This window comes from Prosopis cineraria, unplaced genomic scaffold (genome assembly GCF_029017545.1).
Source record: "Prosopis cineraria cultivar Desert tree isolate PC_DT_omini unplaced genomic scaffold, ASM2901754v1 PC303, whole genome shotgun sequence".
Taxonomy (NCBI): domain Eukaryota; kingdom Viridiplantae; phylum Streptophyta; class Magnoliopsida; order Fabales; family Fabaceae; genus Prosopis; species Prosopis cineraria.
Genome location: NW_026555630.1, coordinates 13278 through 30312, shown reverse-complemented (window position 1 = coordinate 30312; position 17035 = coordinate 13278). Strand labels below are relative to the sequence as shown.

The window sequence follows — 17035 nt, the reverse complement described above, 5'->3', positions numbered from 1 at the left end:
AATTTTACAGAAGAAATAATATTACCCAAATTTAATGCCTCAAATTTTTGAATTCTATTGTGAGACATGTTGGTAATAAAGTTAATATTTTTCCAGTTTTTATTACTGAAATTTATGCTATTAAGACTGTTCTTAAAGTTTGCAAGCAATATGACTTTTGCAAAATTCACCTCTTCTTAGACTCTATTGAGACTCTTAACGTCTTATTTAGAGAGTGGCCAAGAACATTCATTTTGCACATTGTCAACTTGATTGGGGAACTCATCTGTATAGCGAGTGGGACTTGGACGTACTACATGTCAACGGGGAAAACAAACACTGGTGCAGATATAATGGCAAAAACCAGCCATAGCTTTGGTTTCAATATCACTATTCTCCTGGAAGCCACTCCCTCTCGTCACCAAGCTCTTTTGGAAGGCAAAAGCTATTAGTGCTTAGTTGTTTACTCTTTAGTTTTCATTCATCGAGCTTCAGCTTGCCTATGTAACTTAAAAAAAATAAAAAAATATTTGCACGCGATTCCGTTTTATCAATTTTTACGATTTACATCAAGTATGAGGCTGGTGGGCTTGATACCATTGGTATTCTCCGGACAAATCAAGTAATGTCAGCCTAGACTAATAATTTTTTTTTGGGGGGGGGGGGGGGGGACTTTAAGCAGCAGCACTTCAATCATGGCAATAACATGCATAGCAATCTAACAAAGTTCTTACACTTTGACAACATAAGATTTTGAACAGCGTTCTATTCAACCATCTTTTATCCATTTTATGGCAATCAGTGACACAAAATTTGCCAGCCAAATAAAATATAGTGAGACATCCGAACGGAAAATGGCTACAGTTTTGCATCAGCTCCCTTCGTTTTCTTTTTTAATTGGATCTGAACTCACAACTGGAAGATTTTTTCTGTACTGCTGAGACGTCAATCTCCTTTCTAACGGTGTTTTTCTCTTGCTCACAACAAATCTGTTCACCCCTTTGCGCATAGGCATTATTGAAGGAAAGTCTTCGTCAGGAATCTGACTTAGCTCAGATATATCCTTAATCTGTGCAACGCGACGGAACCATCTCTCCGCCTTTGCCTCCTCTGACATGTCTAGAGGATCTGGTTCCTTTACTGCTGATCCCTCCAAACTTTTTCCCGTCCATTGAGCCCTCACATTTTGGTTCTCAGGCGTCGGGGATGAACTCTCATTCGAATTTGGCATGTGATCTTTATTCTCGTACCTGGTATACTTATCACCAGGATCCTTGTCATTGTTACTTGAGCCCTGTACTGAAGCCTGTGGACCCCAGTTGTTCATGCTTAAATCTTGATTTCCACCATCTTGGGCATAATCTCTTCTCTGCAACCCAGGGCGAGCAGGAAATCCTCCATCATTGGTCATACCTTTGACATAGTCTCCACCCTCAATCCTATGTCCAGTATCATCAGACATCTCTGGAAGCTTCTCTGCCACCTCTGATGCTGATTCAATGATGAGTTTATCAGTTGAATTTGTTCCATCTGACTGCTGTTTGTCTTTTTTGGCAAAGTAGCCTGGCGGGAATGGGACAAACGGGACGTAGCTGGTATTACTAGCTTGCTCCATTGCCAATTGTCTCTTGTATGCTGGGGAAGTCAAAGAGCGATCTTTTTTCTTGCTAACAACAAATCGATTTTCTCCTTTTCGCATTGGCATTATCTCCGGAAAATCCTCATCCGATATTGCACTTGTCAAATCTGAAACATTATGCAGCTCAGAAACCTTTCTAAACCACCTCTCAGATTTTTCAGCTTGCTCTTGCTCTTTGTTTTCTCTATCAAGTTGATTTGAAGAACTAGAAAGATGTGAACTATCTCCCAAGTTGCCAGATCCAGCATCACTAACTGGGACCACCTTCTTGCTCTCTCCTGTCTTCAAGTTCTCCGACGTTTGAGCAAATGTATCTGCAGGCAATGGAACAAACGGAGCATGGCCAGAGTCGCTGCTTCTCAAATTTCTGTATTGAGGAGAACTAGAAATTGAAGGTGGGCTGTCTGTATTAGTATTATGTCCAGAAGCAAAGCTCATATTGTCAGATTGAGAATGGCCAGCTGGACGACCAAGAATCTCATCTAGCCTCTGGCTCACAGATGTGTGAGGTGACTTGGTTGCCTTGCTGGCTTGAAAATCATCAACCTCACCAGTGCCATCGTTACCCAAATTTCTGTTATATTGAGTATTATCCAACCTCCTCTCCAATGGTGTTTTCTTTGTGCTCACAACAAATCTATTTACTCCTTTCCTCAATGGCATTATTTCAGGAAAATCTTCATCTGATGTCATACTGTTAATATCAGAAGTACTGTCCAGTTGAGAAACCTTACTAAACCAGCGCTGAGCCTTCTCTTCATTAGCAGCTAACCTACCATCAATATCCGAAGTGTTAGTCCTACTCTCATTTCCAAACCCCACTCCTGTTGGGGTATTGACCACAGCTAACTGTATTTGTCCAGGCCGCTTGCAATCACACCTCATGCAAGTCATATTCCTCCCATAATTATAGAAATCACACCTTCAACAACAACCCAAGAAGAAAAAAAAAAATCCATCAGTTGGCATAAAGAATGACGATGTATAACCATGGGGCAAGAGAAGCACTTCAACAGTAAATTACTCACTGAGGGCACTCCCACTCTGCTCCAGTTAGCTGTCTCTTTGGCCTGGCCTCCTCACACTCGAGACATTTGATATTTCTTGCAAAATTCATGAAATTACACCTGCGACATATTAGGGAAAGAGTCTGCTAACATCAGTGTGCTATAATACTTTATAATGCTAGAACAAAGATGTCAGGCTAATCTTGTATTATACAGAGTCAATAAATAACATGGTTGATTTGGAATCAAAAAATAAAAAAGTTTACCTGGGGCAAATCCAATCACCCCTTTTCATTTCAATCTTTTTTGTAGGAGCCATTGTCTGTCCAGATCTAACAGGCATTTGATTTTGCATTGCACCACATGAGTTTGATCCAGATGCATTACAAGTCAGCTTGAAAAGTTCAGCAAAAAGATTTCGGACTGATGATTCAACAAGATCTCTATTACGAAGATTGTCCCTTTCTGACAATACCAAAGGGTTACTTGTATAACTCAGCATAAATTTCATCAAATCAACCATATGAGCTTGATCAGAATCCAGGACCTATGAAAACATCTTAAGCACAATTAGGTTAACAACTTCAACATATTTATCATGATCCAGATTGAAGAAGAGAGAATAAATGCACCGTACTCATCAAAACACATGCTTGCAGACCAGTAAACTCTTCATCTTTCAACTGAAAAGAGAATTTTCAAACATAGGTTTTCACAAGGTATTTCTTATCATCCAAACACAATTGTGGTGTTTTGAGGAGACAAATATCGCTCAGAAGTGGCAGGTCTGCTTTTACACTCATGGTTAGATCTATAGTATTAAAATCAAGAGCAAGATGAACAAGTATTTCATCACTATTTGATGAAAAGTAAGCCAAGAACTTCCTATATCCCATATCAGGGCTACAACAAGAGGGAATAATTCCACCATAACGATGGCAAATTAACATGCTCAGCAATACATTTCTTAATTCAGATATACAGATTAAAGTATAAATTAGCAAAATACACGGATAATTTATTTTGTTGCCGCAAATATAAGGGAATAGACTTCAATGCCAGTGCTGACTTTTGGTACAATTACTTCAGTTAATTTGTATCAAATTTGCGGCAGCGTGTTTATGAATTTTTCTTCACTTAGTGCTCTCAAGACTATGGATTTGACAGATATTAGTGAAGCCCGTGATTGTAATTACATAGAATTGCAGCATATGATGAAGAATTATGCTACCTCAGGTTACTTTGAAAAGGCTATGGAGACACTGTGTTGCATGAAAAATATAGCTGGGAAGCCTACTGTTTATGACTATAATTATGCTTACTATCAAGAATGTTGAAAAAAGTTATATACTCAGGCCATTTTATTGATTCTCTCAATGTTTTTGACTTCATGATGCAGTTGAAGTATTACCCTACTCATCACAGGTATAATCCCCAATATTTGCTCTTATACTGCTTTAGTATATGGATTTTGTAAAGAAGGTTGGTGTGAAGAAGATCCTTTACACTGTCTAGATGACATGGAAAGTGATGGTTGTAAGCCCAATGACTATTGGTATGTTTTTTAGATACGAACACCAAACTTCGATTAAGAAAGGGGGGAAACTCAACACTTACACTGATTGTACTATTGGATATAAAAGATCTCATCTTTCTCACTGAATCCTCAGCGTCTTGGAACAGAAATGGCGTGCCGTGTTCGACGACCACCTCTACGTCTCTCCTCGAAAGTAGCCTATAACGATTATAATTACAGACAAAAAGGCGCCAAGAGAAGAGACTGGTAAGCAATTCAAAGTTTTACACCAAAATTACTGTGAGAAGGTTAATTCTCATAAAATTTCAATATGCACAATAGGGGGCAATGGATTGGAAACTAACCGCAAAATATTCTGTCGATCCCGAGCAAAGGCCAAGCAAGCACTGGCTTCACGCAGAAAGAAGGGGTTCAATTCCCCCGCCGCCACAAATTCATCCTCACACGGCCGATTATCAAAATATCCAGAAGCAGAGATATGATCAATAAATTTAGACCACTCAGGCCAAGGATGGGAATGGTGGGGACCTAAAGAAGAGTCTTCCAAGTAGCCATTGCGGACAGAGGAGGCAGCCTGGTTATGAAGTTGACGAGAAGCTTTGAGAGGAGGAGACAGAAGAAGTGGAGCATAGGAGGGAGAACAATTAAGATGATGGAAAGAGGATAGGAGGAACTTGCGGTGGCGAGACAGGCGGAGAAGGGAAGAGCTGCTGCGGCGGTGGAGGAGAGGGAAGGGAGTGGTGAGGAGGACTAGGAACCTCGCGGCACCGCCCATTTCTCAGCCTCCCCAACTGTGAAACGAAATGAAATGAAAGTCAAAGCAAAAACCCTGTCAATCTGTTGGCCACAATATAAACCCTGTAACACTGGTGGAGAATGTCAGATATAAAAGAAAACTCCCGTGGAGAATACGGGTATTAACATAAAAATTATTAATTTAAATGACATTATCAGCAGTAATAACAATTCTAAGTTTTATGCTAAGGGGAAGAGGAAATGAGTGGTTGAGATTCTCATTTTTTCCCAACAAATATCTTCTATATGAGTATATAAAAGTTGTTGTGACTTACTGGCTTCAAAAAATAGGTATATCAGTTTGGGAGAGATGTAAGTGAACATACCAGATAGAGAGATCATGTAAATTATTAAAGATGTGATTATCCGGTGATAAATAAGGAAATGCAGAGTAACAAGAAGATTAAGAGTGCATTTGAAAGTTTATGATTAAATAAAAAAGAATTGTCGTTAACAGAATAGAGTGGAGTGAAATAGAATAAATTAAACTTTCTATTGTTTGGAAGTTTTATAATGAAAAATAATAATTTTACATGACTATTGTTTGGAAGTTATTATAAAATAGATAGAACAAAATGAATTAAAACTTTTTTCTTTTAATATTACTCATATAACTAATTTTAAAGAAAATAATAATATCCATTAAATAATTATAATATTTATCCAATAAGAAATAAAAATAATAATTAAAATTAACAATCAAACAAGATACCCAAAACAATACATGTTGCACAAGTAACAAAACTATCTAAGTAAACATACATGTTGCATAAGAGAAAAACAAAGCAGAGTCGTAGTGTTAAAAGGAGAGAAAGAAAAAGATGGTAGGAGCAAAAAAGATGTGAAGGGAGATAGGGCTGTGCACTATACCCAATTAACCTGGCTCCGCTTGAAGCATTCGAGCACATTGGGCTAAGCATTGTCAGGAATCAAATCTTGCCCTTCTCAAACATGTGCAAGTTTTTTTTAAAAAAAATTGTGAATAATATTTATCTTATGGCATTATTTTTTGTTGAAAGTTATCATGAATTATATTATTTTTATAATCTTTTAGACATTTTTTTATCATTACAATTTTTTTAAATGTCTTTCAAAATTTAAAATTTAATTTTAACTTATTATTATGTCAAAATAATTGATAAGTGTTGTTCAATTGAACTTTTAAAAAAGTACTTTTGGTTCTACTATTAGTTTTATGAAGAAAATATTTTAATTTCAAATCAATCAAGCTAGCTTGATGCCCGACTGTACATTGTGTAACATTTTAAATTTTTTAATCTCATAATTAGTGATTAATTGAGGGTAGAGTGAAAATTAATGTGGGAGTAGATGTTTGAATGATTATTTGGTGATTTAACTCATTAGAATATCGTATGAATAAATATGGGTGAGAGGATCACATTTTAGGTCGAAGTAAGTGTGAGTGATGAGAATTATTCTTACTATAAAATGAATGTTTAGAGAGTGAGATTTGAAGAAATGCAAAACCAATCGAAAATCAGAGCATGAATCTTCATATTTATTTTGGAATGAACATATTTGATCTGGAATAGTGAAGAACAAAATGGTTAGAAGCACAAAATTGGTTCTTCTCAAATATTGCTCTTATATCAAAATAAATTTATGCATATAATGATTTGAGGAGCTTTATTTGGAAATAAAAAAAGTTATTCCCAAATACAAGTTATATATCCTTGAAAAATTGAATATATTTTGGAATAATATAATGAGTTTTTGAACGAGAGGTTTGTTCCAAAATAATGAAAAGGGAGAGAATAGCTTGAGATATAGACTATTCCAAAATAAGTGAGCTTACTTTGAAATAAAGAACATTCTAATGTGATATACAGATTAAGCTTTTAATATTATTGATTAATTGGGAATAAGAGATGATAAAAAGAATGTTAAGAGTTTAATCTTAACTAAATTGTGTTTAAAAGGATTTTATAAAGGTTATAAAATAAACACAACACTTAGAAGTTTGAAAGGATTGAATAAGGAAAGAGAACTGAAAAAATCGAGTATGAACATGTGAAACAATGTGTAAAAAATGATACTTATACCAAAATAAGTAAGTTTATTCCTAAATAAGACATTATATTTTAGAACAATGGACACAGTTTTAAAATAAGAAAATTTTGTTAACTTCTAAAAGTCATAACTATTTCATTTTAATTTCAAATTAGGCAAATTACTTATGATTGGAAAGCTTTGGATGTCAAGTTTTCAATGAAATAAAATTCACATAAAAATTTAAAGTATTTTGAGAGTATAATTAAAATTGTGAGACAAGGTTAATGACGTTTATTTGTAGGTATGAAAGTTTCAATACCCAACTTTCAAAAATTATATCTATTTAATATAAAATATATTTTGAGTTTAATAAATGTCTTTAGAAATCAATACAAGCCTATTTTTAAATAAAAAAATTTTTACATTAAACATAATTGTATATTAAAAGATATAAAGAAAACAATGATTAAAGGTCAAAATTAAATATTTAAAAAAAAATTCTTAACTTTTCAAGAGTTGATAACATAATTAAATTCAAACTAAAACCTTTTCAAAATCTAAAAAAATTTAATAAATGATTTAAAATAAATTAAATACTTATTCTACTAAAAAATTTAAGTTCAAGTAACATGTCAGAAAGAATTAGGGAATCAGAGATTAAGCATATATCCTTAATTTTCTTACTTAAAACCTCTACAAGATAAATACTTCTCTATTTTATAATAATCAAAATTAATGTTTAATATTTTTATCTTATTAAAATTTAAATGTGTTATTATTAATTATAAATGGAGTATTGTCAAAATTCAAATGAAGTGTTGTTAATATCTCACACACAAGTTTTTTATTATTAATTTAATTTAAATTTGAGGGGCAATATTATTTTTTTTCATAAAAACTTAATTTCAACCCGATACTAAAAGGTAATTTCAATATCTTACTGTGCTTTTTTTGAAATAAATTACTTTTAGAAGTCCTCAGCTAATATTTTGCCAATCAACTATTAAGCGTGACCGAAAATTCCGAGAAAAGTAGAAAGTAGTCGTTCGGTTTCACTCAGCAGCTCTTTGTTAATGTCGACAGATCACTTGAAATTCAATCGCTCCATAATCCCAATTTGCTCTCAAAGCTTCCTTTCACGCTCTTCTCCTGTTTCTCGTCTTCGCTTTCTGATTCATGCTCGGCTTGGCAGCTACGCTCGATTTCTTCTGTGTTGCGTAATGAAATCACTGTATAGGTGAGTCGCGGCTTCAGCACTCCTTATCTTTCTGGATCTTTCCCCTTTCAATGTGGTTCCAGGGATGAATATAGTGGTTTTTCTGGGTTTTTGTGTGTGTGAAAGTTTCCTGGTTTTGGTCGTGTTTGTATCTTATAAAATTGTTCTCTCTTCATTATATGTTCAAGATTTACATGATTTGGGTTTAATGGCTCTTTGATTCGGCAACCTTCATCAAGGTTAGGGTTCATACCACACAGTCATGTCAGTTACCTATTGAACAATCTTGTGTTTATGTTCTTTTCGTAGGATCTTAATTAAGTTGCTAAATTGCAGCCGAGTGCTATTAGTGTGATCATAATGACTATCGAATTACTGTCTGCTATTCGCCCCCACCCTTTTTTTCTGACATGACGAAGAAAGGATAGACTAGGAATCCAGAGTTCACATTGTTGGTTATCTGATTTTAGTTCATTTGGTGTTTCTATATCTACTCTCTCTCCCCGTTTCTTTCTCCCATGGTTCTTCCTTTTAGTTTAAGTGAAAATTTCCCTTCGTTGTGTTCATTTTCCCCCTTATGAAGGGGTTCGTCTATTATTTTTTGGTAACCTGGGTTTTATTAGTTATTCATTATATGATTTGTCCATTAATTGAAACTTGGCTTCAATTTCCCCCTCTTTTTTTGGGATTATCGAATCAGTACTTCATTTTGTATATTCTGTGATAAGGGTCTTCCAAATCTAATGCATTTGAAAATGTCAATTTTATTTCTAGATAGAACCTTAATCTTAGTTAACTTTACTCTTCACTATTTTTAAGTCATGTTGTTTAGGATTATTTGAAACAAGTTTTTGTTGATCCCAGAAGAATCCTCTCAATGTTGAAGAGATTCAGATGGGACATTCTATTTGAAGATCAATAGTATACAGCATATATGAAAACTTGATCATAATTACTTCATGTCATTTTGTTTCAGTGACTGTTTTTGTCTGTGGACACACAATTAGTAGAGAGACATACACAATGAGAGGATTAACAAACAAGGCTGTCAATGATAATATAATAATATCAGGTAAGTTTCATCAAAGTTACCGTAGGTGAGAATTATGCTCTGTTCAGTTCTTCCTAGTCAAGCACATGTAAGATTACATGCAGTTCTGAGTTTTGAAGAAATATTTGTAAACATCAATAAGATTTTCCAATGATAGTAGCATCGAGTTGGAGGCAAATTCCAAGGGTCATTTAAATACTGCAATCAAAATAATGATAAAATAAAGCACAAAAATGCATGTAGTCCTCTATTTTACATTAAGTTTTGATTTAGTTTTTTGAAATTTTTAAATTTTGAAAGTAATCCTTTAAAATATAATAAAACAAGAGATTAATTTAATTGTCTCACTGCTTAGCATCAAGAACACAATTGTTTACTTCTTTCTTTCTTTCTTATTTTTAATTTTTTATTTTTGGCCAACCCGTTTACTTCTTTTCTTAAACCTTGAGACTTAAGATATCAGATCATTTTTTATTAATTTAATTGAATTAATGAATGAATATTATCGTAAAAGAACATTATCACTCACATGAATGTAGCACTTGCTTCACAAACAAAAATTTCATGAAGTAGACAGCACTCAACTCTGTTTTCCTTTAAAGTCAAGTGTAAATGTGGTCCTTCTTCTTGTTCTTCTTCTTCCCATCAGAAGCTTTGAGTTCTTGATACGAAGTTTCAAGTTTGACCTTTGAGTTGCCATCTGAAGCTACTCTTTCAAACTGAAGTTACTAGTTGAAACTGAGTTGCTTTGCTTTCATTAATTTTAGCGTCTTCTGGTTCACAGATGATAATTGCTGTGAGTTTATTTTAGTGCTGTCCAAGTGGAATATTATGATCTCAGAAGGAGGAGTTTGTAATGTACTTTGATTAATTTGTCATTTCTAAATAGAAGGTTTTATGATATCTCCACGGAGTTCAGGTTTGATCAGTGTTTTCAATCTCAGATGGATTTGGATGAAACAATCAAACTAAGTTTAAACAAATTTAAACAAAGTAAGACTTTACCTATTTAAAGGCCTACCTTTTGGCTTTCATGACAGGCTAGTTCTTTGACCCTCCATTGGTTTTGATTACACATCGTAAGACAATGTTTCTCAAAAATTAGACCGAGCAATAGATTGAGTGAAGTCTTCTGGATCCCCATGTATTGAAGCCTCACTTCTTGCATGTTTTCAGGTTAAGCTTTGAAGTGTTGCCGTTGTCTTCATTTCTCCAGCCTCGCCCATGTATTGAAGCTCAAATTTAATTCTATTCTCTGAACCTTGTTTTTTTTTTTTTTTGGTAATTCGCAAAATTAAGATATATCCCTTGAATTTTGTCCATTTGCAGTTGATTTCTTAGGGTTATTTGGATTCTCATCCCTTTCAAACTATATTGCCCACAAGGTGTTTGATAACTAGCTTGAGTGAAGATACCAATTGTTCCGTTTAATGGCAAACAGTAAATATGAATATGTGAAGTCATTTGAGGTTGAAGATGAGATGATGTTTCCTAATCTAATTGTTGTTTGGATCAATGGTCGTGGCTTTGAAAAGCTTTCAAAAATTCATGACTTTGAGAAACCACGTGATGAAAAAGCTCTCCAATTGATGAACTCCTGTGCTGTTTCTGTGCTGCAAGAGTATGCAGACATTGTTCTAGCATATGGGTTCAGTGATGAGTTCAGCTTTGTCTTCAAGAAGAGCTCCAAATTCTACGAAAGGCGAGCTAGTAAAGTTTTATCCATAATCACATCTTTCTTTGCATCTGTGTATGTAAGAAAGTGGAGTGAATTCTTCCCGCAACAAGAATTAAAGTACCCTCCTTCCTTCCATGGAAGGGTTATAAATTGTGCATCTATTGAAGTCCTTCAAGCATACCTTTTGTGGAGGCAAAATATCTGTCATGTTAAGAATCAATATGATCAATGCTTTTGGCGTCTTGTTAAACGAGGAATGACTGAAAGGGAGGCACAAATTTTTTTGGAGGGTGCTGAGAAACGTGACAAAAATGATCTTTTGTTTGATGAGTTCAATCTCAACTATACCACACTTGAGCCTATATTTCGTCAAGGCTCGTTTGTCGCAAAAGCTGCGGTGGAAGATATTGTGAAGTACAAGGAGAATGGTGATCCGATCAAGAGGCTAAGGAGAAAGATAATTACAGTTCATTCGAAGAAGATAGCTAGTAGAAGATTTTGGAATGATCAGAGTATGCTAGTAAAGGAGCTTGGAGGATTTGTGGAGGAGATTGATAATGTAAAATCGGAGTATGTGAAGTCCTTTGAATTTGACACAAAGTTGATGCCATTCACATGGATTGTGGTCAGAATTGATGGGTGCCATTTCCATAAGTTTTCTGAAACACATGGATTTGTGAAGCCAAATGATGAGAGAGCTCTTAATTTAATGAACTTATGTGCAATGGCTGTGTTAGAAGAGTTTCAGCCGGATGTAGTATTTGCCTATGGGGTTAGTGACGAGTATAGCTTTATTTTGAAACAAAGCACGAATCTATACAGAAGGAAGGCCAGTGAAGTTGTTTCTGCTATAGTTTCATTCTTCACATCTATGTATGTGATGAGGTGGAAAGACTTTTTCAAGGGGAGAGAATTGAAATATCCTCCTTCTTTTGATGGAAGAGCAGTGTCCTATCCATCAAGAGAGATTCTTTGTGACTATCTCTCATGGAGGCAAGTGGACTGCCACATCAACAATCAGTATAACTATTGTTTCTGGAAGCTTGTTGCTTTGGGGAAAAGCAAGAAAGAAGCCCAGAATAGTTTGAAAGGAGCTCAGTTACGGAAAAGACTTGAGGAATTGGAAATTGATTATAATAGTTTACCCATCTTGTTTAGACAAGGATCCTCAGTCTTCTGGAACAAAGGAAGCAAGTTTCTCGAGCATCAAGAGAATGAAGAGTCTCATGAGAGTCATAGAAAAGTCATTGTAGAACACTGTGATATCATTGGATCAAGGTTTTGGCTAGAGCATCCAAGCATCCTTGATGGGGAGTAACGCATGCCGTCAAATCCATGGCCCAATGGTAGAGCAACAGGTCACTCGGTATTCAAGTATTAAATGAGAAATGAAAGCCTTTGCGTTCGTCAATGATTTTTCTTTTTTTTGGCCACTGGGTCAGTGAATGAAGGAACAGTGAAAAACCATTGATCCAGGATTAATGTGAAAGTTAGCATGCAAAGATCGAAGGAGATATTTATTACAACTTTTACGGTGTTTACATTTACTTTTGACCGTTAGTCTCTATACAGTGTTTATGGAAGTTCTTCTGTATAACTATTGTTTTATTGTTGAGAACTTGACTGTTAATATATTAACTGCATTTCTTTTTATTTGTTTTTTAGCATACAGATGATGCTATGATGTTATCCAAACTGAAATACTTAATCTTTTTATGCTTTGAATCATGTTAAAGATACAAATTGCTCTTTAAAGACTAGAATATATTAAGTTTGGGCACCTCAAATCAAGTTCCTCGACACATAGTCCTAGAAGTTGGTGGTTTTAATTTCATAATTTTTTTCCATTTTTTCTTGTTTGTTTTTAATTGCAGATAGCAAAACCTGTAGCAGCTGTTGAAGCTGATTCGAGAGAATCAAAAGCAAAGAAGACTGAGGAAAGCATTAAGGAGGTAAACAAAACTAGAAATAGAAGCAAGCACAGATGAGAGCAGCAAAGCTGAGGCAAGTTATCATTTTTCTAATAATCAAAGATTGGACTTATTTTATGTGAAAAATTATTTTATTTTATTTTTCCCCCTCACATTAACCCTTTATTCTATTTTATTTTTTCTTAGAACTTTAGCTCATAGAATTCATAAAGTTGAAGTACTTTTTTTTAAAAAAAATTTTGGCCTGTTTGAACAGGTTTCATTTGAATTCCACTATGAAAGCTAAAATTAATGTGCTGGTCACTGATCAGTTGTTGTAGCAATCATTACTTTTGATTAGGTCTAACATCCCATGCATTGATTCGTGAGCTGTGTTGATAGGTTAAAATATGATAAATTTGTTAAAGATCAAACCCCAAAAACAAAAAATTGATTGTCCAGGATGGGATGCTCTCTCACTGGGGCCAAAAATGTTGTATTGGAGGCTGAATATGGATGCAAAGAGGGCGCTGTTCTTGTGAACTCTTTATTTGCCCTTCATTTTCTCATTTTGCAATACATACAAACAAATTAAACGTCAAAATTTAAAAAATTGGAAAAAGAATTAAAAGACTGTTGCGAAAGTTTTTAAAAACAAAAAAGGGGAAGGTTAATCTTGCCACAATTAAATTAGGTTTTGCTCAATTTTAAATTACGTTTTTGTAGCTTTATTTTAATCAAAACATTTATAGTTAAAATTATTAATGAAAATTCTATATGTATAAATTAATTTGAATACATAATTATATAAATTATGAGTTATTCTAAAATTAATAAAAATTAAAATTTCTTAATTTCATTTTTTAAAGGAAAAATTTAAGGATTTTAATTTGAAGATTATTATATTTAATTGAATATAAAATAAGTTAAGAGTAATTAATTTAAAATTGAGAAAAGTTATAAATACTTGTAGATTAATTTTTCAGAAAAATAAAATAAGAGGACAATTGGTGAAAAAGACTTGCTTGGAACAATATTTGTGCCCAGGGACTAATTGTACTTGAAGGACTAGTCTGAATAAAATATCAATAAAACAATGTGATTAGATTACTATCATGCCCCTATCTTAAACGAACAAATTTGAAAAAGAAAACACCCTCTCTTCTTCCTTTCTTTGCGTGATTTGGAGAACTGCAAGACTTTAGAGTGCTCTACAACGATTGGCAATAAGGGATGGATTTGATAGAGGAGCGATGATGATCTAAGGTTTGAGTGAGTTGCGAGCGACAAATTTTGTGAAAGAAAAACCCATCTCTCTGCATGCATCCCTAATTAGATAACTACTAGAATGTGTTGCGATCCGTTGATGGTAGAGTAAATGGCAGCCTGAGTAACACTTGGGTGTGCATTGTGTGTGAAAGCTGCCATTTTGTTCGAGTGAGCACAAGTTTGCTTTCCTCTTCTTGTGAGTTGCTTCTTCTCGTCTTCACTTTGTCTAAACTTGATACAAATGCATGTTTTCATTTAGAATGAGCTTCTTTTCATTCATATTTGAGATTGACCCTAAACTTTCAATTGCCCGAACCCAATCCTTTTCAAATATTTCATATAAATTAATCCATGAACAAATTTGAATGTGTGAAAATTACATGTAAGGTGTAAATGATTTCATGGAAAATGAATGCTATCTTCCTGTGTCCCTGCCTTCCATGGAAACTGTTATGAATTCCATGTAAAATAATGTATGAACAGATTTGCTAACATGCCTGTGAGATGATTACATGATTGATTTCATGTAAATTGAAAATACACACATTTACATTTTCTCTAAAGTGTCTTTAATGTTGGGTAATTCCTAACCATATGTCATACAATTCAAGACTTGTAATCTATATATTTGGCAATTAGGAATCATGGTTAAGACAACTGACATGTGTTGTTTGAGGCTTAGTGGATTGCATGTTCATGCATAGGACTTAAAAAAGAAAGGCATGGTCAAGGATTGCAAAATGCTATTGATGTTGCAAGAAAGGGTTGGAAGAATTTGTCAAAAGAAGAGAGGATCTGCTTCAACAAAATGACTAGGGATAAAAGGCATCGTAGAGCATGTGTGTCTTCATCCAAGGAAGCATTTAAAAAGAGATTGCTCACGCATTACTCGCCTAGACAAGTTTGTGAAGTGGTTGAACATGTGAAATAGAATGAAAGGCTCATGGTGAGAGCCAATGCAATTGGTTTTAGCAAAAATTATTGATCTCAAGTGCACGCAAATAAATCATGCTCTATGTGGAAGTTTGATGAGAGCAATTAACTCGGAGCGATTAAGCAACAAGTAGATGCCAATGATGTGCACATGTTTGTGGGCTTACCTAAAAAAGGAGGGGAGGTGGTCGAAGTTGATCCAGAAGGTGAGATATATAATGAATTGAAAGGGAATGTGTTGGGTTGAGATTTTGACAAAAATAACATGTTTGAGCCCTTGCTTATTCTGTATATATTGGGTATATGTGTCCTCTTGCGAGAAGAGAAGTGACTTCACAATTGGTGAAAGTTATCTTTTGTAAGAAAACAGCTTTGATTTCCTACAATTAAAGTGAATTTGTTGTTAAGTAGTTAATGAGAGAGGTCAAGAAATACAAAAATGTTGCATCTAATAAGGAGAAAAGATCATATGTTACTAGCTGCCTTACTTCTTGATGATAAGTAACATAATTTGATTATTTGTACATATTGATTACCTTGTGTATGTGCCATTTTTTTACCTTGTGATTGTATATAATGTTTCTTCAAAATGTTCCCTTGAATGATAATGAGGTCGTCAAAAACAAGGGATGCATTATTCTAATGGAATGATGAGAAGATCAAGGAAGATACCATGAAGGGGAAAGAGTGTTCGAGGGATGCATTACTCTATTGTAGGACAATGTTATGATTAAAATATATTCTTTTAAAAAAAATTACTTTTTCCTGTAATGATTAAGCACTTGAAATTTATTATATAAATAGTTTTTATGTAATATAATTAGCTCTTATCAATATAAAGAATTTGTGACAATTGAGTGTCATTATTGTGTTGATATATTTATTTACACTAATTATCAATTAAAAAAATTAAATAGTAAATTCAACAAGTGAGTAATAAAGTTTTTTATATTAATAGTAATTTAGATCTCAAGAATGCATTTAAATTTAAATCATTCAATACTCATGAAGAAGGTGAAATTTTTACTAATTTAATGATGGTTCATGTTAAGAAAGAAATAGTTAAAAAGTTTATCGTATGCATAATAATTAATTATTTTTATATCATGAAAAATCGATGAGCAAAATTTAAAAATGAAAAGATATTTATTTTAGTTATATATATGTATGTAAAATTGAATATAAATATATACGTTAAAATATTTATGTTATGCTAGTGATATATACAAATTTAATTTTTTTATTATCATATATGCTTTGTCATTTTGGCCCTTTAATAAAATTTTCTCGCTCCACCCTTGCCCGCAAGTGTATAAGATCACAATAATAAATTACTTAGAGTATTTCAAGTGTCAAATCGATTGCAAAGTTGCATTTTTACTAATTTAAATGATTAATAGTTTAAGAAAATAGATAAAATAAATTATTTAATGAGAATATAAAGAATAAAAATAAAGTAAGAAAATAATGATGGGGAAAACACAATCACTTGAAATATTGGGGTTCAAAATTCATCCTATACATTGCTAGCTTTTATTCTTTAAGTTGACTTTTTTAAAGTATTCTAATATTTTCCTAAATTGTCAGTCCCTTTTTAATTAGGGTCGAATTAATTCTCACGATACCCAAATAATTAATTAAATCGTGACATTATAGTTTAAATTGTCACAAAATTTCTATAAGTATCCCTAATCTAGTTATTTATATTTATTTTTCTATATCTAGGTTCTCTCTTTACCTCTTAGTCCATCAAAATCAACATGAAGAACAAAAAAATAGATATAATTGAAAAAAGAAAAATATATAATATAAATGCATAGAGTTAAAACAAAAGGAATAAAAAACTAGCTCCTCAATTAAGCTACATCTCTACCCGAACTTGATATATTAGAAACACATAATAGAATCAAATAACACTATTTTAATATTTTTAATCATGATAAATGATCATAGAGAAAATTAAGGAGTAGAAAAAAAAAATATGATATGAAGAACTCCTCAACGATCT

The 17035-nt window shown here is 33.4% G+C and overlaps 2 protein-coding genes across 7 annotated transcripts; one reads left to right on the top strand and one right to left on the bottom strand.

Annotated features, from left to right (window-relative positions):
• Positions 1 to 667: 667 nt before the first annotated feature.
• LOC129296320 (zinc finger protein VAR3, chloroplastic-like) lies at positions 668 to 4996 on the bottom strand. Its single transcript, XM_054934912.1, has 5 exons — positions 4507 to 4996; positions 4243 to 4360; positions 2892 to 3172; positions 2647 to 2745; positions 668 to 2540 (listed from the first exon to the last, which is right to left on the bottom strand). The coding sequence occupies exons 1-5, from the start codon at positions 4935 to 4937 to the stop codon at positions 851 to 853; spliced, it is 2619 nt and encodes an 872-aa protein (XP_054790887.1). The 5' UTR covers positions 4938 to 4996; the 3' UTR covers positions 668 to 850.
• A 2994-nt stretch (positions 4997 to 7990) lies between these two features.
• LOC129296318 (tRNA(His) guanylyltransferase 2-like) lies at positions 7991 to 15551 on the top strand. 6 transcript variants are annotated; one of them, XR_008589745.1, is made up of 4 exons: positions 7991 to 8207; positions 9163 to 9258; positions 10414 to 10463; positions 12790 to 15551. XR_008589745.1 is itself a non-coding variant. In XM_054934909.1 (4 exons), the coding sequence occupies exon 4, from the start codon at positions 10668 to 10670 to the stop codon at positions 12231 to 12233; it is 1566 nt and encodes a 521-aa protein (XP_054790884.1). In that variant the 5' UTR covers positions 7996 to 8207; positions 9163 to 9258; positions 10414 to 10463; positions 10567 to 10667; the 3' UTR covers positions 12234 to 12640. The 6 variants fall into 6 exon arrangements, 2 of the variants coding, with proteins under 2 accessions (XP_054790884.1, XP_054790885.1); XM_054934909.1 differs by lacking the exon at positions 12790 to 15551 and adding an exon at positions 10567 to 12640 and having other exon boundaries at positions 7996 to 8207; XR_008589749.1 differs by lacking the exon at positions 9163 to 9258.
• The last annotated feature ends 1484 nt before the right edge of the window (positions 15552 to 17035 follow it).